The 23,983-nt window shown below is 38.9% G+C and overlaps 1 protein-coding gene across 6 annotated transcripts in view; it reads right to left on the bottom strand.

Annotated features, from left to right (window-relative positions):
* Positions 1–453: 453 nt before the first annotated feature.
* Positions 454–23,983, bottom strand: part of EVA1A (eva-1 homolog A, regulator of programmed cell death) — a 70,118-nt gene continuing 46,588 nt past the window's right edge. For 2 of the 6 annotated variants that reach the window (XM_033411725.2, XM_033411722.2), the window contains 3 exons: positions 21,711–21,829; positions 20,345–20,516; positions 454–1,731 (listed from right to left, as the gene is read on the bottom strand). In XM_033411725.2, coding sequence (XP_033267616.1) covers positions 1,358–1,731; positions 20,345–20,390 — 420 coding nt within the window. In that variant the 5' untranslated portion in view covers positions 20,391–20,516; positions 21,711–21,829 and the 3' untranslated portion in view covers positions 454–1,357. Of the gene's footprint in view, positions 1,732–20,344; positions 20,517–20,776; positions 21,437–21,710; positions 22,350–23,983 lie in introns of those variants that run through there. The other 4 variants (XM_049696280.1, XM_049696281.1, XM_004283230.4 and 1 more) reach the window with 3 other exon arrangements.

Below are 23,983 nucleotides of genomic sequence, written 5' to 3'. Positions count from 1 at the left end.
ACTAGGAAGGCTCTGGAGCATCCAGACAGGCTGACTAAGCAACCCACTGCATGGCCAGAGAAGCGATCTGACAGACTGATAGAATGCATTATTGCCGTCTATCAGGCTGTAGGATGCTGCTTCCTCCTCTGTAACCCATTTCTAAATGTGGTTCAGCCTTGCCCCTCTTCCTTCCTTACCAACTTCCCCTCTCAGTATGAAGCCACCATATTATTTCTAGCCTTAGGTAAGTCTTCTATTCCTCTATCAGCTTAACAATCACTCAACTATACTGTAATCATAACAGAAACATACAGAAAATGAAAAGCCCCTAGGGGCCATTTCTCCATTCTCCAGTTTCTCACAATTCTCCAGCTATTTGAAGGGCCTGGCAAAAGACCATACCCAACTATATAAAAGGGCTGCTGTTTAGGGTAAGTGTAACCACAGAGATAAACATAAAACAAAAAAAGATCTTATGTAACATTTATTTTTTATCCCAACTTCATTTTGGCTTTATTCCTCACCTCCCATTCCCATTCTTTTATTAGAAATCCAAACGGGATTTTTTTTTAAAACAAATTGTTTAAAATCATGATTACCTAGAGTCATAACAAAATTTTCTTCTCTCCAAAAGGGGGAAAAACACAGCTTTTATTCTTGTGCTGCATTTTCAAATGCATGTAGCATTAATTGCATGTTAATATATTCTTTATAAGCTATTTAAAATAAAACCTTCATCCTTTGAGGTTATTGACATTTTTCTAGTTCACTGACACATCTCCTATAATACATTATTCATTTTCATGAGTGAAGTGGGAACTTTAATAAAAAATAGGATTTTAATCCCTGAGGTTGCCATTGCAACACAAGATTGAAAGAATAGACCTTAAACAATATAAGCATTGATCATGCTATCTGGATCAAAATCACCTCCATAGCATGGAGTCATTTAGAAAGTTGCATTTACTGGGTTAAGTTAACCCTGCTCTTCCTAGCCCTCACGCTGTAATAATATTTCCTTTTGTAAAGAAATAATACATAGCAATGAAGTCTGCAGAAACTTCTGAGATCCTCAGAAATCAAGAGAAACCACAAGTTCCATTTCTCTAATCTCCATCCACGTTACTGGAGAAGGGTTTTCAGCACCATTCCAAGACCTGGAAAAGTTGATGAACCAACTTGTTTTTTCTACTTCTCCATAAATTTAGTAAAAAGGGAGAAATCAGTCCTCCTGGCTAGAATATGGGAATGTCCTGCTTATTTCTGCCACCATAACATTAGCAGAGCTGCGTTCAACTCTTTGTGCCCACCCTCCTTGTGGAACCCTTTCTCTACCAGGCGGCTGACAGCGGGGTGTGGATTCCTGCTCCTGTCCCTAGTAGTAGCGGTTCAGGCTCCTGGTGCCAGGAACCTCGGGCTGGCCATTCATCCAAATCTCCCTGATGATGCGTTCCCGCTCCTCTAGCCGCTGGGCACGCTCCAGCTCCTCCGCTGAGGTGAAGACGTTCTTGTTCAAAGTCCTCTCGAAGCGACGATGCCTCCTGACTGAGATGTCGGATGCCGCGTAGGAGCTGCCATCCTCGCTGTCGCTGCTGTTGCTGCTGCTTTCTTGGTCCTGCAGGAACTTCTTCTGGGGATGCTGCCGGCAGTCTGTGTGGCAAGAGATCCTCATCACCAGGGCAGCTACGGTGAGGACCAGCCCGATGCACACACCAGAGACAAAGTACAGGGCTGCTCGCTCAGGATTTTCTGGAGGAGGAGGAAGAAGAGAACATTTGAGAGATGACCACGCAGAGAGCAAATATGACTCCAGCACAGGATGCACGCCTCTCACCAGACCTCAAAGCTTTGATGGTTACAAATATTGCCTTTCCATGTGACAAACTGCATAATGTTTTTAAAATATAATTTTCAACAAATGGTGAATGTGGGTAAAGAATGTATGGAATTCTCTTACTATTCCTGTAACTTAACTTCAAAATTATTTCAAAATGAAAAGTTAAAAAGAAAATATTATTTAGAATTTACTAGAAGCAAGTAACTGTGCCATTTGCTTATACCAGAAAAATCTTTGCTTCTGAATTTGCTCCTGCAACCCCTTGAATTACCTTTTAATCATAGTTGTAGGTAACTTCTGAGATGACCCCCCACCTCTTGGTATTCATACTCTTATGCAAGCCCTTCCCTCCAAGGGCTGGACATAGTGGGCTGGACCTAGTGACTTACTTCTAACAAAAGTGATGGATGACTCGAGATCAGGTAACCCAAGACTGACTTCTAACTTACTCATGTTCTCTCTCTCTAACTTACTCACTTGCTTGCTCTGATGCAGTCAGTTCCCATGCTATGATCTGTACTACAGAGAGGACTGCATAGGGAGGAACTAAGGGTGGCCTCTAACAGCCTTCAAAGCTTGGAAGTGTATGAATATGTTTTGTGTATTTTAAATTTTATTTTGCTTAGCTGTATTTTTAAGTATTCTATTCTCATTGACATTACTTTTGTAATAAATAACGTTATTTTACTGGAATTTAAAATTTTGAAGTGAATCGTCTCCTGGTAGAGCATTGAGGTGGCCATAACCCTGGTCATGCAGCAGTCTTGTGGGACACCTTGAACCAGAGAACCCAGCTATGCCAATCCCAGATTCCTGACTTACAGAAACAGAGAGATAATTAATATGTGTTGTTTTGTGGTACAGATGGTCCCTGAGTTGCAATGGCTAGACTTATGATTTTTTAACTTTACAATTTAGTGAAAGCAATATGCACTCAAGTAGAAATTATACTTCTAATTTAAAATTTTGATCTTTCCCTGTGCTATCAATATGCAGTACAATACTCTCTTCTGATGCTGGGCAGCAGCAGTGAGCTGTACTCCCAGTCAGCCACATGATCACTTAAGCCATTCTGAACGTAGACAACCATTCAGTTTTTCACTTTCAGTACAGTAGTCAATAAATTACATGAGATATTAAAGACTTTATTTAAAAATAAGGTTTGTGTTAGATGAGTTTGCCCAACTGCAGATTAATGTAGGTGTTCTGAACACATTTGAGGTAGGTTAGGCCAAGCTATGATGTTCCACAGGTTAGGTGTATTAAATGTATTTTTGTCAATATCAAAAGAAAAATCCCAATCAAACAATGGGTAGAAGACCTAAATGAGACACTTCTCCAAAGAAGACCTTCAGATGGCCAAGAGGCACATGAAAAGATGCTCAACATCCCTAATTATCAGAGATATAATTATATTGAGATATCACCTCACACCAGTCAGAATGGCCATCATCAAAATGTCTACAAACAATAAATGCTGGAAAGGGTGTGGAGAAAAGGGAACCCTCCTACACTGTTGGTGGGAATGTAAATTGGTACAGCTACTATGGAGAACAGTAAGGAAGTTCCTTAAAAAACTAAAAATAGAGCTACCAATGAATCAGCAATCCCACTCCTGGGCATATATCTGGAGAAAACCATGGTTCGAAATGATACATGCACCCCAATGTTCATTGCAGTGCTGCTTATAATAGCCAAGACTTGGAAGCAACCTAAATGTCCATTGACAGATGAATGGATATATATATATATATACACACATATATATATATATACACACACACATACACACACACACACACACACAATGGAATATTAATCATTACAAAGAATGAAATAATGCCATTTGCAGCAATATGGATGGACTTGGAGATTATCATACTAAGTAAAGTTAAGTCAGACAGAGAAAAGACAAATATCATGTGATATCGCTTATATGTAGAAGCAAAAAAATACGATACAAATGAGCTTATTTACAAAACAGAAACAGACTCACAGACTTAGAAAAAAACTTATGGTTACTAAAGGGGAAAGGTAGAGGGGAGGGATAAATTGGAAGTGTGGGAATGACATGTACAAATTACTATATTTAAAATAGATAACCAACAAGGACCTCCTGTATAGCACAGGGAACTCTGGTTAATATTCCACAATAACCTAAATGGGAAAAGAATTTGAAAAAGGATAGATATATGTATACATATAACTGAATCACTTTGCTGTACACCTGAATCTGATACAACATTGTAAATCAACTATAGTCCAATACAAAATAAAAATTTTTTTAAATGCATTTTTGACATGATATTTTAAATTTACAATGGGTAAGTTGAGGAAGATCTGTAATTTGCTGTGCAGCAACAGATAACTTATACAATCACAGATTGAAAGCCAGTGTGGGCATTTTTGCAAACACTCATCAGGTTAATTTGTGGGGGAGTAATTTAAGCCCTTTCGTGGTGAGAGAAGAAAATAATCATTCTGCTGATGAGTAATATACTTAGTGGGCCCAGTGTTGATCCCTGTATGATGTGTTCAACAGAATGAGAGCCTCTGAATGAAGAGCTCTCACCTTCCACATGTGAGAGCACTGGGACATGCCTGGCCTTGAGTCAAAGGGCGTGGTCAATCTGACCAGACCCAAGATTGACATCAGTAAATTAGATCCATAATCTATATTCACCTGTAAGTATGAATCAAAATGTATATATTGTTTTGTGGGTTTTTAAAGAATATAAGTAGAATCATATATGATTTATATTTGCTTTTTAAATTTAAGAATATTTCTTAGAGAGGTTTCAACATATGTCAATAGTATTCTTTCTGACTGCTGCATATTTTTCTGTAGTATAGACATCAAAGTTTAACCTTTTCCTTGTTGATAGCATATAAATTGTTTCCTATTTTTCACTATTACAATCAATGCTAAAGTCAGTATCTTTTTGTCCTTGTATATATATCTTTATGCATTGCAGAATTATTTCTACAGTTTAATTAATCTAGAAACAGAACAGCTGTCTCAAAGGGCTTAGGCATTTTCAGGTTTTATACATTTCAAATTGTACCCAAAAAAGGTTCTATCAGTCTGAACACAGCATACTGAATACATGTGTTTATGATCCCTCCTTCTCTCTGAAACCTCCACTGAAATGACAGTGATGTGAGTAAAATAGATACAAAGTATAGGTACAAAGAAAAGAATAGAGAAGAAAATAGAAAACACGAATAGTCCAATGTTTACTGCAAGGGAAGAAATGTACGCATATGATTGAATACAAAAAGGGACGATGTGAAATAAAAGCTGTTTAAAGAAGAAAAAAGAAAACACGAAGAGTCAACATAAGAGTAGTCAACAAACAATGAAACATAGTAAAAAGGGACTGACATTAACATCATGGTAGTGTAAGACATCCTTACTTTTTGTACAACTAATGAGGTATCTATCCATAAACCACAGTGCCTCTGTGGGAACTGTGTGATCTAATATCATATGCCAAGGGACCACGGAGAAGTCTTGCTTACCTGTTCATCTGGTAATAGACAGACAAACACTGGTTTGGGCTGCAGAATCAGCAGAGTGAGCAAACCTGCCTCAACAACTCCCAGCCGTGATTGGGGAAAACCTGGAGAGTGCTGACTTGGGCAAATACCCACAGATGAGAGAGAATTTGTAAAATTCCAGCACCCTGGAGGTGATCAGAGCACACCACTGGAGGGTAAAACACACACACACACACACACACACACACACACACACACACACATGAGTTTGAATGCAGCAGAGAGGGAAAGAGGAACTTTTTCAGCTTTGCCCCCTCCACAAGTTGACACAATAACAGACTGAACTATCCCGTGGTGACCTGTCCACAGGTGAAAAGGAGAGTACAGTGTGAGTGCCCGGCTACCCCAGCTACGCTGGACGCTGCAAGAGAAACCCATTTTTCTCCAGCAACACTAGGAGTACTGGAAACAGGACCTCTATGACTGGGGGAAGGGAGAAGATCAGAAAAGGCTAATAAGAACATCAAAAGGCGTTAAAGGGGCATGGTTCCTGCTGTCTGTGCTCAGGGCCTCAGCAGGAAGTCCACTCAAGAGCCCCTGGGAGAACCTCAGCCAAGGATATCCCCACCAGCTGGTGGTTACCCCCAATGCCCCAAGTACTAAACCCACACCTCCCCTCACTCTGAGGTGGCTCCTTGTTTGCACTCAGAGATTGGCAGCAGGAGTGAGCAGGGTGAATGCAGTGCTATTAGAAAAACAGACCAGTATCTGTGGGCAAGAGAGAAAACACAAACTTGAGCTGTAGTGCTACCTTCTGGAAAACAAGAGAGATTTCCAGCAGCCAGCCAGGTGAGTTGTAAGAACCGCAGAAGACATAAAAGCTTAAGAATTCTGCCACAAGAGGGAGCAAGAAGTACAGAGCAGGTGTATAAATACAAGGTCAGAGAGAACCCCAGATAGAACAGGATCAACAAACAGTATACCCTATCTGAAAGCAACTAGTAAAGATGTGAGGAGGTGTCTGAACTACAAGAAAGAGGAAGAATCAAGAAAACACATCATCACCAAAAGATAATAATCCTTCATTAACTGAACTCAAAAGCAAAAAATCTTATAATCTAGCTGATAAAGAATTCAAAATAGCTGTTTTGAGGAAACAGTGAGCTACAAGAAACACAGAAGACAATTCAATAAAATCAGGAAAAAAATACATGTACAAAGTGAGAAATTTAGCAAAAAGTTAAAAACCATAAAAAGGAACCAAACAGAAATTCTGGAGCTGAAGAATTTGATGATTAAAATGAAAAATGAAACAGAGAGAATCTGCAGCAGGGTAGATCAAATGGAAGACAAAATAAGCAACCAGGAAGACAGTAATTTTGAAATAACCCAATCAGAGGTGAACATAGAAAAAAGAATGAAAAAGAGGGAAGAAAGTGTACATGATATATGGGATTCAATCAAACACACAAATATATAGCATAACTGGAGTTCCAGAGGAGAAGAGAGGGGCAGAAAGTTTATTTAAAGAAACGCTGGCTGAGAACTTCACAAACCTAGGGAGAGTCTTAGACATCCAAGTTTATGAAAGTAATAGATCATCCTACTATCTCAATGCAAAAGACCGCCAAGAACATTATAATGAAATTGTCAAAAATCAAGGAAGAAGACAGAACCCTTAAAAAGCCAGAGGAAGAAAGATAATAAACTTCAAAGGAACCCTCATTAGGCTATCAGAGGATTTATCAGCAGAAACGCTACAGGCCAGGAGAGAGTGGAATGACCTATTCAAATTGTTGAAAGAAAAATTGCCAGCCAAGAATACTTTACCTGGCAAAATTATCCTTCAGATATGAAGGAGAAAATATGCTAATTAGTGACATGAAAACACATTAAAGTATACAACACACTGGTAAAGGTAAATATACAATAAATATACAGTTTCAGATTTAGAAAACTCTAATGCTGTACTGTGAAACTGTGTTAACCACTTAACTACAGTATAAAGGTTAAAGGAAAAGGGTACTAAAAATAAGTAAAATGACTATAGTCTGTTAAAAAATACACAATATAAAAACAGGCCAATTGTGACATCAAAAATGTAAAGGCGTTAGTAAAATGGTGGAGGCTTTGTGATCAAAAAGCTTTCATCTTTCACCAATTAGTATGCTGTTAGCTGTGGGCTTGTCATATATTGCCTTTATTATACTGCGATATATTCCTTTTTATACCCAGTTTGAGGGTTTATCATTAAAGAAAGTTGTATTTTGTCAAATGCTTTTTCTGCATCTATTGGGTTATCAAGGAAACAGGAGATGACATCACCATCTTAAAGAGATAGCTGCATTCCCATGTTTATGGCAGCATTATTCACAATAACCAAATTATGGAAACAACCTAAGTATCTATCAACAGATGAATGGATAAAGAAAATGTGACATATATTACAGCATTATTCAGCCATAAAAGAGAAGGAGATCCTGCCATTTATAACATGGATGGACCTCAAGGGCATTATGCTAAAATGAAATAAGTCAGACAAAGGCAAATAATATATGATATCAGTAACACGTGGAATCTAAAAAAGTTGAACTCATAAAAACAGAGTAGAACCCTGGTTACCAGGGGCTGTGGGGTGGAAGAAGTGGGAATATGTTGTTTAAAGGTACATGCTAGCAACTAGTAGATAAATAAGTCCTGGAGACCTAATGCACAGTATAGTCATTATAGACAACAATATTGTATTATAGACTTCAAAGTTGCTAAGACACTATATCTTAATTGTTCTCACCACAAAAAAAGAAGATAGTAATTATATGACGTGAAAGAGGCGTTAGCTAATGCTACAATGGTGATCATACTACAATACAGAAATGTATCAAAGCAACATGTTCTCACCTTAAATCTATACAATGTTCTATGTCAAATTATATCTCATTTAAAGAAAGAAAGGAAGGGAGGGAGGGAGAGAGAGAGAAGGGAGGGAGGAAGAGAAAGGAAGGGAGAAAGAATGAAAAAGAAAGAAAGAAAGAAAGAAAAAGAAAGGAAGGAAGGAGGGAAGGAAGGAAGAAAGAAGGAAAGAAGGAAAGAAAGAATGAAAGAAAGAGAGGAAGGAAGAAAGAAAGAAAGGGAGGAAGGAAGAAAGAAAAAGTAAGAAAGAAGGAAGGAAGGAAGGAAAGAAAGAAAAAAAGAAAGAAAGAAGGAAGGAAGGAAGGAAGAAAGAAAGAAAGAAAGGAGGGAGGGAGGGAGGGAAGAAAAGAAAGAAAGGGAGAGAGAAGGAAGCTGAAACTGAACTCTGTCCAGCCAACTTCGAGCAAACAGATATTCAGCAAACATTGAGAGGATTGAGTGAGCTCTTTGCCTTGAGGAGCTTAACAGCCCAGCAGGGAAGATGGCCTTATCCGTTGCAGTACCAAAGGGAAGTGCAAGTACAGAAACATGAAGAAGGATTTCTGGAAATGCAAAGGTGAGTGGAAAAGCTAAGTTCAAATATGGGAATCTGAAAAGGCTTTCTAGAAAAGATGTACAAATCCATGCTTTTACCAGGGTGGAAAACCATCAGGCAGACCTGTATTTGAAGCCTCATCTCAGACTCTTCTTTTAAACAACGATAACACTACCAACTCTGCTGAATTGTGGTAAAGATATTACAGATGACAAGCATAAAGAGATTATCCCAGATCCTGGCAATAACTGATAACTTACTCTCACTCTATTTATTTTGTTCCCCTCTCTCCCTTCCTTCCTTCCTTCCTTCCTTCCCTCCTTTCTCTCCCTCTCTCCCCCTTCCCTTCCCTCCCTCCCTCTCTCTCATTCCTCTATCCATCTATCTGTTTTCCTCCCACTTTCCTTCTCTCCCTATTCCCTTCCTTTCTTTTCTCATCCCATCCTCCCTTCCCTGTGAATTAATGTCTCTTTTTCACAACCTGCCCTCACCCCACCTATAACATAGGCTAACTTGAAGATGGTTACTGAACTGAATGTTGGAAACCACTATTCTCCCTCTAGCGTAACTAGTCCATCCTGTCCTGTCTTAACTTCCCAGATCAGAAAACATCTTTTTTTGCCTACAATTGTCTCAGACACAGATTCCCAGAGAAACCCAGTAAAAGCAACCAGAGAGGGCAAGGAGTTTTTATTGAGTCTCACTGGATCCTGAGCAGGTGACTCAGGACTGATTTTCACAGCTGATATAATTTATGTTGTTTCTCTTCAACATTCTTTTACAAAAATCAAACTGTAGTTCTATTGTGGTTGCTTTATCTCTCTCTGTTCCAGGTCACTTCCTCTTAGGCAATGATCTACCCTGTCTTGAGGAGATCCAGATAGCTGTTAATTGACCAAGAAGCAGAATAGAGAGGGCTATTGATGGTAGTTTTCCCTCAATAAATAAAAATAAATGTATTGCTATATCTTGCTTCCTGCAGGGTCATTGTTTTCATTGGCAGGAAGAGGGCCTATGGGGAGGTCCTGGGGCTAATTTCATTTGCACCCTTGGAAGTCAGATCATGCCCAACAGACTCAGTAGGAGAGAACAGTAACACCAGTCCAGGCCAGCTCAGCTGAGGTCTGTGCAAACGTAATCTTTTCCCTGCATGGACTTTCTTGTTGGTCCTACAGCTTGCAATCCCTTGAGTGGAAAAGAAAAGATTTTAAAAAATAGGCTTTAAAGAGAACAGTGTGACTTGTGTAGAATCAGGGAGTATTCAGCACAAACTCTTCTCTGAATTCTTAAGGCACTGTGAAGATGTCTCTTTATGGGATTCTGCCCCTCCCTATAGAAAAACAAAGACTCCCATTAACAATTCTGCCTTCTCTGAAATGCTGGAGAAAGCTTCCGTCCTTCTCTTTCCAGCTCTGATTTTTTCTTCCCCAGGAAGGAGTACTGGAGAATCACTGTGCCCACTAGGCTGGCTCTGGTGCTTCCTTCCTTCTGGTGCTGGTTCTCCTTTGCTTTCACTTCTTTCAGCTTCCCCTCTCTTTTCCTACTCCCCCTCTCTTGCCCCCAGGCAAAAAACACCCCAGAAGAGGCCTTTCATTATTCCACCTCATCCTAATCCACCCTACTCACTTTTCTTTACCTGCAGTGGGAAAGACCTGCAGTTCTATAGCCCAGGACTCAAGGGCAGCTAGGTAGAAGGCCCTGACACATTATCTGATCTGGCTTATTTACTGGGCAAGTTGATACTGTATTCTGATGCTTTTCTGGCTCCTTGAGTATGCAAGGGAGGCGTGTAATTAGCTCCTCCAATCTAGGCACACTTTATGTAGTTGTATTATAATCAGTTATGTAACCACTATATTCCCCATACAACAGTGAGAAATTTGAGAAGAGAATCCGTGAGATTCACTTTGGATTGCCACAGCATCCGGCCAGTGCTTTGCTCACGGTGCCCATCTCTTAAGTATTTATTGAATTAAATCATGAATACACAATTTCTAAAAGTTCAATTATTATATGTGGATAAATAGATATATGCCAGTATGGATATATGCATATATATGTGACAAATGATTTATGTATAATAATACAATATTAAAAGAGTAGGGAATAGAAAAAAATCTATCAAATCACCATAATCTTACAACCTGAATATAACTACACACTATGAAGTGCAGTGAAGTGAATTTTCTTCTGTTCTTTCTTTCTCTTATATAAATTTATATTTACTTGGTTATAATCAGTTTATATACAACTTATATTTTTTTCTCTGGATATACTTTTTGTTTATTTTTAAGATGATTTTTTTAGAGCAGTTTTAGGTTCACAGCAAAATTAAGTGGAAGGTACAGAGATTTCCCATATACCTCCCAACCCCACACATGCAATAGCTTCCGCCATTATCAACATCTCCCATCAGAGCGGTACATTTGTTACACTTGGTATAATTTGGTACAATTATTATATTTGACACATGAACCTAATAGACATATAATAACCCAAAGCCCAGAGTTTATATTCGGGTTCACTCTTGGTGGTGTACCTTCTATCAGTTTCAAAAAATGTATAATAACATGTATCCATCATACACAGTATTTTCACTGCCCTAAAAATCCTCTGTGCTCCACCTATTCATTCTTTGCCCCAAGGATACACATTTCATATAATGTAAATGTCTTTCTGTATTGCTCCACAGTCTTCCAGTCAATCCTACTTAACAATGGCTACATAGTATTCTACCCAGTGAAGGCACCATAGGCTACAAAAACAGTTTCCTACCTTTGGATACTTAGGTTGTTGCAAATTTCTTTTTTAGTAAAAATGATGGAAGGAACATTTTTGTGCTTAACACTACTTCCTTTTTTGCTTGTTTGTTTCACTTACTGCTTTTATAATGGATTCTCAGAATAGAAATCTTCATGTCAAAAGGGTATATATTTTTATACCTCTTGATACAAATTGCTAAATGAATGTTCAAAAATGGTACATTACTTTATCTTGCCAACAGCTGTGTATGAAAGTACCACTTTCACCAAACTCTCCGAAAGGGGATATTCCAACTGTTGGATTATTTTTATAAGTCAATAAATGATTACTTTATTCCACAAAAATTTACTGTGAGTCAACAGTGCCTTTGGCCTAGAGACATAAAGGTTCTCAGCCTTCACCAGATTCCCATATAAATAATAGAATAATAATAATAGAAAACAGAAATTACAATACTTTCTTAAATCTCCAAATTTGTGACTATTAATTGAGTAATGTTGGTCTACTCTCCCTCATTGCTGAGACCACCTCCCTCATGCCAATCTCATAGGAAAAGTGATTCAAATTCTGGTTAAATACTACATGGTCTGCACAGCTATAGTGGCAGTTAAACATCCAAAGAATATTGGTTAAGTAAAAAAATAATCCCCCAAAACTTATTCAATGAAAAAAATTACTGTAAGCAAAGTTAAATGACAAATTGGGAAAAATATTTGAAATATGTAACAGAGACCTAATATATAAAGAGCACCTAGAAAGAGCAAAAAAGACACCAATAAAGTAAATGGACCAAAAGAAGAAGAAAAAAAAAAATCGGGCTGGCCAAAAAGTTCGTTCGTGTTTTTCCATTGCATTTTACAGAAAAACCTGTACGAACTTTTTTGCCAACCCAATATTAAGAGTTCACAGAAAAGTAATGGCTCTTAAACATATGAAAAGATGCTCGCTGAAAGCAGGGGTTGGCACACCATGGCTCACAAGCCAAATCTGGACAGCTGTGTGTTTTGTTATTGGCACATAGCCATGCCCATTCATTTATGTTTTGTCTATGTCTGCTTGCATGCTACAACACAGAGTTGAGAGTTAGAATAGAAACTGTATGGCCTACAAAGCTGAAAATATTTACTATCTAGCTTTTTAAAGAAAAAGTTTCCTGACCTATGACCTAGAGAAACAAAAATTAAATAACATTTAGATATTATTTTTTATCTACCAGACTGTCAAAAATCTAACAGTTTGAAAATACTATAACAGGGTTTTCTCATACATCTTATAAGCAGTAAATTTGTGAAACTCTTTAAATGCCAATTTGGTAATACTTATCATAAATAATAATTATTGTACACTTGATCCAGCAATTCTACTTTTGAGAATTTATTCTGCAAATGCACTTGAACACCTATGTATGCCACGGTTATTTATTGCAGGCTTGTTGTCCTGTTTGAAAAGATTTGAACCATTCCCACTGGCCATGACTGGTTAAACTATGATTCATCTGTACAATAGAACAGTGTGTAGTTGTCTAAAAGAATGAGGGGGCCTCCCTGGTGGCGCAGTGGTTGAGAGTCCGCCTGCCGATGCAGGGGACACGGGTTCGTGCCCCGGTCCGGGGGTATCCCACGTGCCGCGGAGCGGCTGGGCCCGTGAGCCATGGCCGCTGGGCCTGCGCGTCCGGAGCCTGTGCTCCGCAGCGGGAGAGGCCACGACAGTGAGAGGCCCGCGTACCGCAAAAAAAAAAGAAACAAGTTGATATCTTGTGTCTGCTCCCCAATGAAAGTTCATTTGTAAGGTATCCTTGTCCAAAAAAAAAAAAAATAAAAGAATGAGGAAGCTCTCTATACACTGATATTAAATACAATATTTTCAAAATACATTTTTCAGTGAAAAAAGTGAAGTACAAAACAGTATATAGGATATGCTACCTGTGTATAACAGTGGGGAAGGTGAGACTGTATGCTCATATTTTCTTATATCTGCACAAAGAACTCTGGAAAGATGCAGAGAAGCCTGGTATGGATCAAATTTGGGGACTAGAAGTAGGAGACAGCTCTGGAGTAAGACCTCTTACTACATGTCATTTTGTATTGTTTGATCACTGAGCAATATTCATTCACTAACTTGTTGAGCATCTAATAGGTGCCAGGCACTATTCTAGATGCTGAGGATACGGCAGTAAATAAACGAAACACAAATCTCTGTGCTCTTGGGAGTTTACATTCTAGTAAGCTAGTAAGGAGATGGATGATAAACAAGATAAATAAATTAAATAGGTGGTATGTTAGGTGGTGATAAGGAGAAAACAGAAAAAATAGGAAGGAAGATATGATATGTTAAATGTGTGCTGGAGGGAAGGAGGTAGACAAAGTGACCAAAAGGAATCTCACTGAGAAGGTGATTTTTAAAGAAAAATCTAAAAAGAATGGAAGAGTGAGGCTGGAGAATGTATTATCAATTCAAAACATTAAATTAAAAAGAGCAATCATTCAGCTTAATCTTTCTAACAACCTTCCTAGAAGTTATTAATGAGGTTATTATTATTAATGAGATTATCCTCATTTTAAATTGTTATATTATGATACCAAGGGGTTGCTTTCAAGTAGTTAGAACAAGAAGTGTTTACTGCTCCAATCCAAGTGCTGAGATAGAGGAAACCAAACACGTGTAGGGAGAACACATGGATGATTCTTAGGTGGATGGGCACCTAAGCCAGAGTAGGGAATAAGGGGAGAAGATGACTGAGAGAACTTTAAAGACTGGGAAGGAGTTAGCCAGTCCAAGACTGAATGGAAGAGTTCCTGGATAAGGAAATAACTGTGCAAAAGAGATGAGAAAAGGCTAGGCAGGTGGTTTAGAATAGTTGAAGTGAGGCCTTAGTCAGGGAGGACTATGATTAAATAAGAGCATGGAGAAGTCAAGGTTAGACAATAAAAGCCCTGGTAAGCCACATAAAAAACTGCATATTGGAGTACCTCAAACCATCCCTAAGTCCGTTGCCTCTTGCTTGTCTCTATTCTAGCATGTTTCCTAAACCTTGGCACGACCTACATCTTGAAAAGTTAATTCTTTGTCATAGGGGTTGTCCTATGCATTGTAGTATGTTTCTCCACCCACTAGATGATACTAGCAGCAACTCTCACCTGTTGTTATAGCCAAAAATGTGTCCAGACATAGGCAGAAATCCCCCTACTGTGCAAAATCACCCCTGATTATGAACCACTGGTCTGGAAGTTGAAAAGCCTAGAATTCTCATTTTTCCAGCCTCTCTTACAGCTAGAAATGGCCATATGACACAGGTCTAGCCTACGAAACATGAGATGAGGTCGGCTGGAACCTCCTTCCTTTTTCATATGTCTTTCAATCTTGAATCAAAAGGCAAGAGCAACAGCAGCCATTTTGCAGCCATGAGATGAAAAGCATAAAAAAAAGGTCATGAGAATCACAGAGAATCTGGCCCCTACATTTTTGAGCTAATGCTAGCAACCACCTACCTCGAGACTCCTTGTTATGTGGGTAAGATAACTCCTATGTGTTTAGGCCACCAAATTGAAGGTTTCTACTATTTGCAGCTGAAAACAACTCTAACTGTTAAATCATAAAAAAGTGTTTGGGTTTTATCCTTGATACAACGAGGATCCACAAAGAGATTCTAAAAAGTAAAAAGAATTGCATCATCACACCTACATTTTAGAAACATCGTTTCACTACAAAACACGGATTGGAGGTTGGTAGACCATAGAAAATGCCATTATGGCAAAGCAGGCAAAAACATGAATGAGCTTAAACCAACTCAGTTACAGGGGGAATAAAGTAGAAGGGAGGCATTTCAGGGACATTGAAAGGTGAAATGGACCAACTGTAAGTGATTGGATATGGGCAGTGAAGAAGATGCATCAAAGGCTAAAAATCATATTTCTAGTATAGGTGATGCCCTAGATGGTACACAAAATAAGGAGTATATTTAATTTGCAAACAATGCTACTGATAAGGGATTAATTTCCAAAGTATACAAACAGCTCATACAGCTTAATATCAAAAAACCAAAAACCCAATCAAAAAACGGGCAGAAGACCTAAATAGACATTTCTCCAAAGAAGACATACAGATGGCCAACAAACACATGAAAAGATACTCCACATCACTAATTATTAGAGAAGTGCAAATCAAAACTCTAATGAGGTATTACCTCACACCAGTCAGAATGGCCATCATTAAAATGTCTATAAATAATAAATGCTAGAGAGAGTGTGGAGAAAAAAGAACCCTCCTACGCTGTTGATGAGAATGTTAGTTGGTACAGCCACTACAGAGAACATTATGGAGGTTCCTTAAAAAACTAAAAATAGTTACCATGTGATCCTGCAATCCCACTCTTGGGCACATATCCGGAGAAAACTCTAATCAAAAAGATATATGCACCCCAATGTTCATAGCAGCACTATTTACAATAGCCAAGACATGGAAGCAACCTAAATGTCCACTGACAGATGAATGGATAAAGATGTGGCACATATATATACATATATATACATATGTATATATATACACAATGGGATATTACTCAGCCATAAAAAAAGAATGAAATGATGCTATTTGCAGCAACATGGATGGACCTAGAAATCATCATACTAGTGAAGCAAATCAGAAAGAGAAAGACAAATATATGATATCACTTATATGTGGAATCTAAAAAAATGATACAAATGAACTTACTTACAAAACAGAAATAGACTCATAGACATAGAAAACAAACTTATTACCAAAGGGGAAAGGTGGGGAGGGATAAATGAGAAGTCTGGGATTAACATATACACACTACTATATATAAAATAGGTAAACAACAAGGTCCTACTGTATAGCACAGGGAACTATACTCAATATCTTGTGATAACCTATAATGGAAAAGAATCTGAAAAAGAACATATATATATATATTCTTTTTATATATATAAAATATATACATTCTTTTACATGTAAAAGTATATATTTAAATATATATTTTTTACACATTACATATATTATACATATAATATATATATCTGAATCACTTTACTGTATACTTGAAACTAACACAAAATTGTAAATTAACTATAGTTCAATTTTTAAAAAAGAAGCATATTTAAAGGGGACAATATTCCATTGCAGGTCAGGTTCAATTTGAAACACTTATGGCACATCTAAGTGGTAACGTTCAGGTCATTTAGATACTCAGCTAGAGAAGTCAGAAAAGAGTAAGGCAGTGGTAATTTTACATATATATATATATATATATATATATATATATATTTATTTATTTATATATACACACATATATATATTTAAAATTTTAAAATTTCAATAAAATAACATTACTTATTACAAAACTAATATCAATGAAGTATAGAACACTTATAAATACATCTAAGCAAAAGAGAATTAAAAATACACAGACACATACTCATACAATCCCAGCATCCAGATATAGTTTGTAGTAAAATGTGGTTATATATACATACGAATATACACACATAATGGGATTATACTGTATATGCTGTGTGGTAACAGGTTTTGTTTACTTAACAGCACATCATAAACATCTTTCTACTTAAATTAATATTCACCTACATTTTTTTTTACTATTATAAACAGTTCTGAGATAAACTATCTTCACAGTAAAATTTTGACCCATATCCCTAATTATTTCATTAGGATAAATTCCTAGTTGTGGAATTGCTGGCTAAATGCTATATGTAGTTTTAAGGCTTTTGACATTTGTTCCCAAATCATTTTCTAGAGAGGCTATAGCAATTTATAATCCCATCAGCAATATGTGCAAGTACTCATCTCCCTACACTTTCTCCAAAATTGAAATTATAAATGTAATCGCTCAAATATTTGAGAATTTTATAAAATTAAAATGTTAACCTTGGGGGCTTCCCTGGTGGCGCAGTGGCTGAGAGTCTGCCTGCCGATGCAGGGGACACGGGTTCGTGCTCCGGTCCGGGAAGATCCCACATGCCACGGAGAGGCTAGGCCCGTGAGCCATGGCCGCTGAGGCCGAGCCTGTGCATCCGGAGCCTGTGCTCCTCAACGGGAGAGGCCACAACAGTGAGAGGCCCGCGTACCGCAAAAAAAAAAAAATGTTAACCTCACTGTTGGTTTCATTTTGCATTTGTTTAATTGCTAGACATTGAGCTGCTTATGTTTTACCAGTAATCTGTATTTTTTCTTTGGCAAACTGCTGATTCTTATCCTTTGTCCACTTTTCTTTTGGGACACTTATCCTTTGTTGATTTGTAAGAGCTCTTTATATATTAACTTTAACCCTTCTTCATTAATGCTGCCTTTTTTTCTTAGTTTGCATTTGCCAAATACGGGTACATTTTGATAAACAGATATTTTAAATCATACCTTGGTCAAGGTTTAAAACGGGTATTGTGAAGAATGGGTGCAAGATGTATCCAAAAGCAAATAGAAAGAATGACGCAGTATTACAAAGCCTCAGCTAAGGCCAAATTCCATGAATTTCTTAATGGTTTCAATCTGCAAAGTTGTAACAGTGTTTGGTTACTTGAGTGCAGAGGGAGAAAGGGGAGAAAGAAGGGTTTACTTAAGAGTTGGGATTTTGCCTGTTGGTTTAACCAGAAACTAGACAAAGGAATAAAGGAGTTATGTGTATTAGCAAGTGTGCTCCTGAAATGATGGACCACATGGATGAAGCAACTGATAAAGTGGAAGAAAATAGGAGCAGTTAGGAGCTGTTATCTTCACCTTCATATTTTAATTTTTTTTGATTTTTTTCTGCGGTACGCAGGCCTCTCACTGATGTGGCCTCTCCCGTTGCGGAGCACAGGCTCCAGACGTGCAGGCTCAGCGGCCATGGCTCACGGGCCCAGCCGCTGTGCGGCATATGGGATCTTCCCGACCGGGGCACGAACCCGTGTCCCCTGCATTGGCAGGCAGACTCTCAACCACTGCGCCACCAGGGAAGCCCCCCATATTTTAAATTTTTTAATTCATTTCCTTTATAGTCAGGCAGTGTTCTGAATCACACTCAGAATGAATTTTTAGCCACCAAGTCTATTTACTTGATCTAATGCATTTTATTTTAGCCACTCCACTGTCCATTTCCTTTCCTTCTCTTTTTATCTCAGCCCATATTTACTTAAAAGAAGCATTATCTTCCTGCATCCTAAGCAATATTTAATTCCAGAATATGGAGTGGGAAGGAAAAAGGTTGAAGGGGAGAGAAAAACAGGGCCATGTACCCTTTCACCTTAACAAGATCATAAGACACATGGTAAACACCAGGGCATTCAATGATCACAACTCAGGGTCATCCTGGTCAAAATGGAAAGCCGCCAGGTACTTCTTGTGCTGAGTAGAGTTCCAAAGTCCAGAAGCCTGTTTGCTCTCACGCAAGATATTTTCTTACAACAGCTTATTTGCAAGTGTCATCTGAGGCCTGGAAACTCCAGACCCTCCCTGCCACACCCCACTTCATTTTGGGGTGTCCTCACTATAGAACTGAGGAGATCATCAATTTAATTGCTTCTGAAAACATGATACCAGAGTTTCAAACATCTCTTTTCTAGCTCCAGTGTCCTTTCTCTCCAGAATAGCCTAGAAGAATGGGCAGAACTGAGATTTCTCTGATGTGTGGGTGCCCAGGTAAGGAGGCCCCAGGCACTGAACTTCCTTTGGGAGGTGAGGAGCTGACTGATGACCTGAGCCTTTGCTGATCTGAAAAGAGAGAACCCTGGACTTGAGGCATGTGAAGACTACATGCTGCATCTTGCCAACCACAAAGGAGCCAGCCAGGCTCCTGAGAAGTCCTTTCTAAAATCAGGTTGCACGTCATCCAAGATGCTCTCTCAACAAAAAGCCATGAACTTCCTTTATCCTCAACCCTAGCTCAGATTTGCCATTGTAAATAGAAGTGTCAGGTTTTGCACCTGAACTCTGAGGTCACCACATATCAAGCCTGACCAGAGAACTAGAAAGTAAAACCAGTCCCCCAGGGGAAACCTAATCAGAACCTCAGTCCCTTCCTTTTATACAACAAACATAGACATAAGGCCAAATAAAATAAAGAAAAGCAAACTAACAAAACCTTAAAAACTCACTCAAGCAGAAGAAAATCAATTTGGTCATTCAAACTATTCAGCATTTTCATGTATTTTTTAAAATTTCACCTTTATTGGGTATATTTAAATGACTCCTTTTATGTGAACAGCACCTGTTCTCAAGAAATGATCTTGAGGAGAAAGTCAGCCATCTTTCTAAAAGAAACAACTGTGAACCAAGGAGGGAGCAAATATCAGACTCTCCCAGACTCACATACTTTCTGTCTCCATGTCTCCCAGAAGGTTATCAAACTTCTCACACAACCCCCCAAACACAGACTACACATAAACACACACACACACACACAAACACACACACACACACACACACACACACACACAACCTGGGAGGAGTTGAGAACCACTGCATAGAAATAATCAGGCTGAGGATACTCCATTCTGGCCTTACATATCAGAGTTAAATGCTTAATGACAGAAGCCAACAGTAGCCCCAGGCTATTTCATTCACCCGAGCCCAAAAGGAAACCAAATATTTTTCAGCAAGATAAAGCTCTTAGAACCCCCCATTTGCCAAATTAGAGAAAGCTTAAGTTTCAAACCAGAAAACATTTCATCTCAAAACTCAGTACCATAGAGCCCCTCTGTTATGAGAGGCATTTCTCTCCTGAGCATAAGACCAGAGATGGCCACCCAGGAGATGACTCTACCCAGCCCCAGGCCTCAGACCTGGCCCAGCTGAGACTGAACAACTACCTGAGACAAAGGAATAGGCCTCTAGGATATTGCTGAGCAAAGCCATGTCCACGAACTCGGGGATCACCAGCTCCGTGTTGTGGTAGAAGGGCAGCCTCGATGTGACATCCAGAAAAGGCCTCCTGGAGATGCTTCAGCTGGATCAAGGTGGCCACCCTCCCACTCTTCTCTTCTGTTTGGGAACACAAAGTGAGTGATGAGAACACATTCTGATTTCCTGAGGCTGTGCTCCAGGTAGCCTGGGCTCAAGAACAAAATCCAGTCCAACCTTCCCAGCCAGGGGGCTGCAAAGATCTGAGATCTTGTACTCTTTGCTCTAACAGCTTCTTGGCTTTCAAAGAAGCAGCAACTCCTTAAATCTGTTTTTCCTGGCCTTTCTCCTTTCTCTTCCCCATCTCCTCCCAATTTCCCATTTAAACGTTCCTCCCTCACATTTCCTTGATCCTTTTTATTGCATTCTTCCTGGTTTGCCTATGAGGTTCGGTCCATCATCACTTTAATCACTGCATTTTTACCCCAAGCCACAGCCTGCTTTTCACCTGGCTCTGCTTTCCCCTGTACTGATGGCACTTGTGTACTTTGATCAGCTTGCTTCATCCCACGTATCACCAAATGTGCATTCTTGGCAATGGGTCAGAGCTGATTATTTCAGAACTCCCAAAGTGGTTCCTGTTCTAAAATGCCCCCAAGAACTTGGGAGCTCGAGGCTGCTACATGCCCCTAGCTCCATGACTCCACCTGTGACTGTGATGGGCCAACCAAACACACATGCACTGCCACAAACGGCCCATCAAAGGAACTGATCATCAGGGTTCAGAACAGGAACTTGGGATCTCAGTCAGTATTCAGTGGCTCAGCCTCTGGCTGGGGGAGCACATTCTTTCCCCAGCTGCTGCTGCTGTTTAGAACCAGCATTATCATTACCCATTCAGTGAAGCCCTAGCAGAGAGCTGAGGATTTCAAGTGGCAGAGATCTTAATGACTCCTATTCAGTGCCACTCTATCTGAAGACAGGGAACTGAGTCACAGGGTATGGAAGGATGTCAGGTTAGGGAAATCTAGGGAAGGAGAAGTTTCCAGTCCTTTCAGAAGAAACAGGTTCTCAGGTGGGTCACAGACATTGGTAACATGGATCACATTCAGAGGGCCTGGAGAGCTGCAATTCCATAGGTGGATGGAATGGGTCACAACAGATAAGACAACTCTCACTTTGGTGAATTCCAGTGGGCTCAGGGAAGACCAAAGCAAGAAAAGACAGACCAACACATAGGTAGGACAGAAACAAACACAAGGTCCTTGGAGCAGCCAGAGGCCCAGATAGTGGCAGATGAGGGGTGGGCTAGCTATTGCTGAGGGACCCCTGTACCTCTGAGTCTTCAACAGCCATTTGAGTTCCTAAAAGGTGACAACTGATGATACAGGTGAAGACTTGGAACCACGACCCTGAGTTCAGAAACTGCTCTGCAGGTCTGAGGACTTCAGGACCTAGGAAGAGAGTGAAGCCACTGGAATATTTCTGAGTATATAGTAGGACAAAGCTGTTTCAGGTCCATTCCCTCCTTTCTATCCCCACTAATCCTACTATAGTGCAAGTCTCATCATTTTATTTCTGTGAGTTTTCCAACAGTCTCCTATCTGATGCTTCTGCAAATACCGCTTCCTATTCAATCTAGCACCCACTTTTACCATCAGGGTTATCTTTTATAAAGTACAAATCTGATCACTTCACTCCATAGTCCAAGCCTTCATTAATGTTAAGAAGTTTAATCCCCATTAAACTTCTTAACACAAAACACATCCACTTTCACAATATCTGACCTCTATTTTGGCTCTTAATTCATCTCCTACCCAAGTCTACACTCTTACACATATACACAGAGATACAGGTATGCTTAATGCTTCAACAATACCAGTTCCCCAAATACACTAAACTCTTTTATCTTTTCATGCTTTTGGTTGTGCCCTTCCTTTTGCCTAAATGTCCCTCCTCCCTGGCTAACGTTTCCTGTAAGAGAGAATTCAAAGGTTCTACTGTAGTCTCAAAATCCCAAAGACTTCCTTTTTTTCAGAAATAGAAAAATCCATATGAAAATTCATATGGAATATCAAGCAATCCAAATTACTAAAACAATCCTAATAAAAAAAAACAAAGCTGGAAGTCTCACACTTCCTCATTTCAAAACGTATTACAAAGCTACAGTAATCAAAACAGTGTTGTACTTGCATAAAGACAGGCATATGGATAAATGGAATAAAATAGAGAGCCCAGAAATAAAACCTTACATATATGGTTAAATTATTTTCAACAAGAGACCATTCAATTTGGAGAGAATAACCTTGTTGAGAAAACTGGATATCCACATGCAAGAGAATGAAGTTCAACCCTTATCTTACACCATATTAAAAAAAAAATTAAAAATGGATAAAAGACCTATGTGGAAGAGCTAAAACTATAAAGCTCTTAGAAGAAAACATGGAGGAAGAGCTTCATGACACTGGATTTGGAAATGATTTCTTGGACTTGACACCAAAAGCACAGGCAACAAAATAAAAATAGATAAGTTGGACTACATCAAAACTTAAAACTTCTGTGCATCAAAGGATACAATCAACAGAGTGAAAAGCAACCAATGGAATGGGAGAAAATATTTGCAAATCATATATCTGATGAGGGATTAATATCTAGATTATAGAGAACTCCTACAACACAACAAAAGCAAAAAACAAACAACCTGATTAAAAAATGGGCAAAGGATTTGAATAGACCTTTCTTCAAGGAAGATTCATGAATGGCCAATAAGCATATGAAAAGATGCTCAACGTCACTAATCATTAGGGAAACACAAATCAAAAACACAATGAGATACTACCCCACATCCATTAGGATGGCTACTATCAAAAAAACACAAAACAAAACAGAAAATAGCAAGTGTTGGAGAGGATTGGAGAGGAACCCTTGTACTGTTGATGGGAAGGTAAAATTGTGGAGGCACTATGGAAAACAGTGTGGCAGTTTCTCAAAAAATTAAAAATAGAATTACCATATGATTCAGCAATTCACCTCTGGGTCTACACCCAAAAGAATTGAAAGCAGGGACTTGAACAGATATTTGTACACAAATTATGATGAAGCATTATTATGGCAGCCTAAAGATAAATCAGTCAAAGTGTCCATCCACAGACAAATGGATAAACAAAATGTGGTATATGCATACAATGGAGTATTACAGCCTTTTTTTTTTTAACATCTTTATTGGAGTATAATTGCTTTACAATGGTGTGTTAGTTTCTGCTTTATAACAAAGTGAATCAGCTATACATATACATATGTTCCCATATCTCTTCCCTCTTGCATCTCCCTCCCTCCCACCCTTCCTATCCCACCCTTCCAGGTGGTCACAAAGCACCGAGCTGCTCTCCCTGTGCTATGCGGCTGCTTCCCACTAGCTATCTATTTTATGTTTGGTAGTGTATATATGTCCATGACACTCTCTCACTTTGTCACAGCTTACCCTTCCCCCTCCCCATATCCTCAAGTCCATTCTCTAGTAGGTCTGTGTCTTTATTCCCATCTTACCCCTAGGTTCTTCATGACATTTTTTTTTTCTTAGATTCCATATATATGTGTTAGCATACAGT

Source organism: Orcinus orca, chromosome 13, assembly GCF_937001465.1.
Source record: "Orcinus orca chromosome 13, mOrcOrc1.1, whole genome shotgun sequence".
NCBI classification, from domain to species: domain Eukaryota; kingdom Metazoa; phylum Chordata; class Mammalia; order Artiodactyla; family Delphinidae; genus Orcinus; species Orcinus orca.
The sequence above is the reverse complement of the archived record's forward strand: the minus strand, read 5'-3'. Positions and strand labels throughout refer to the sequence as shown.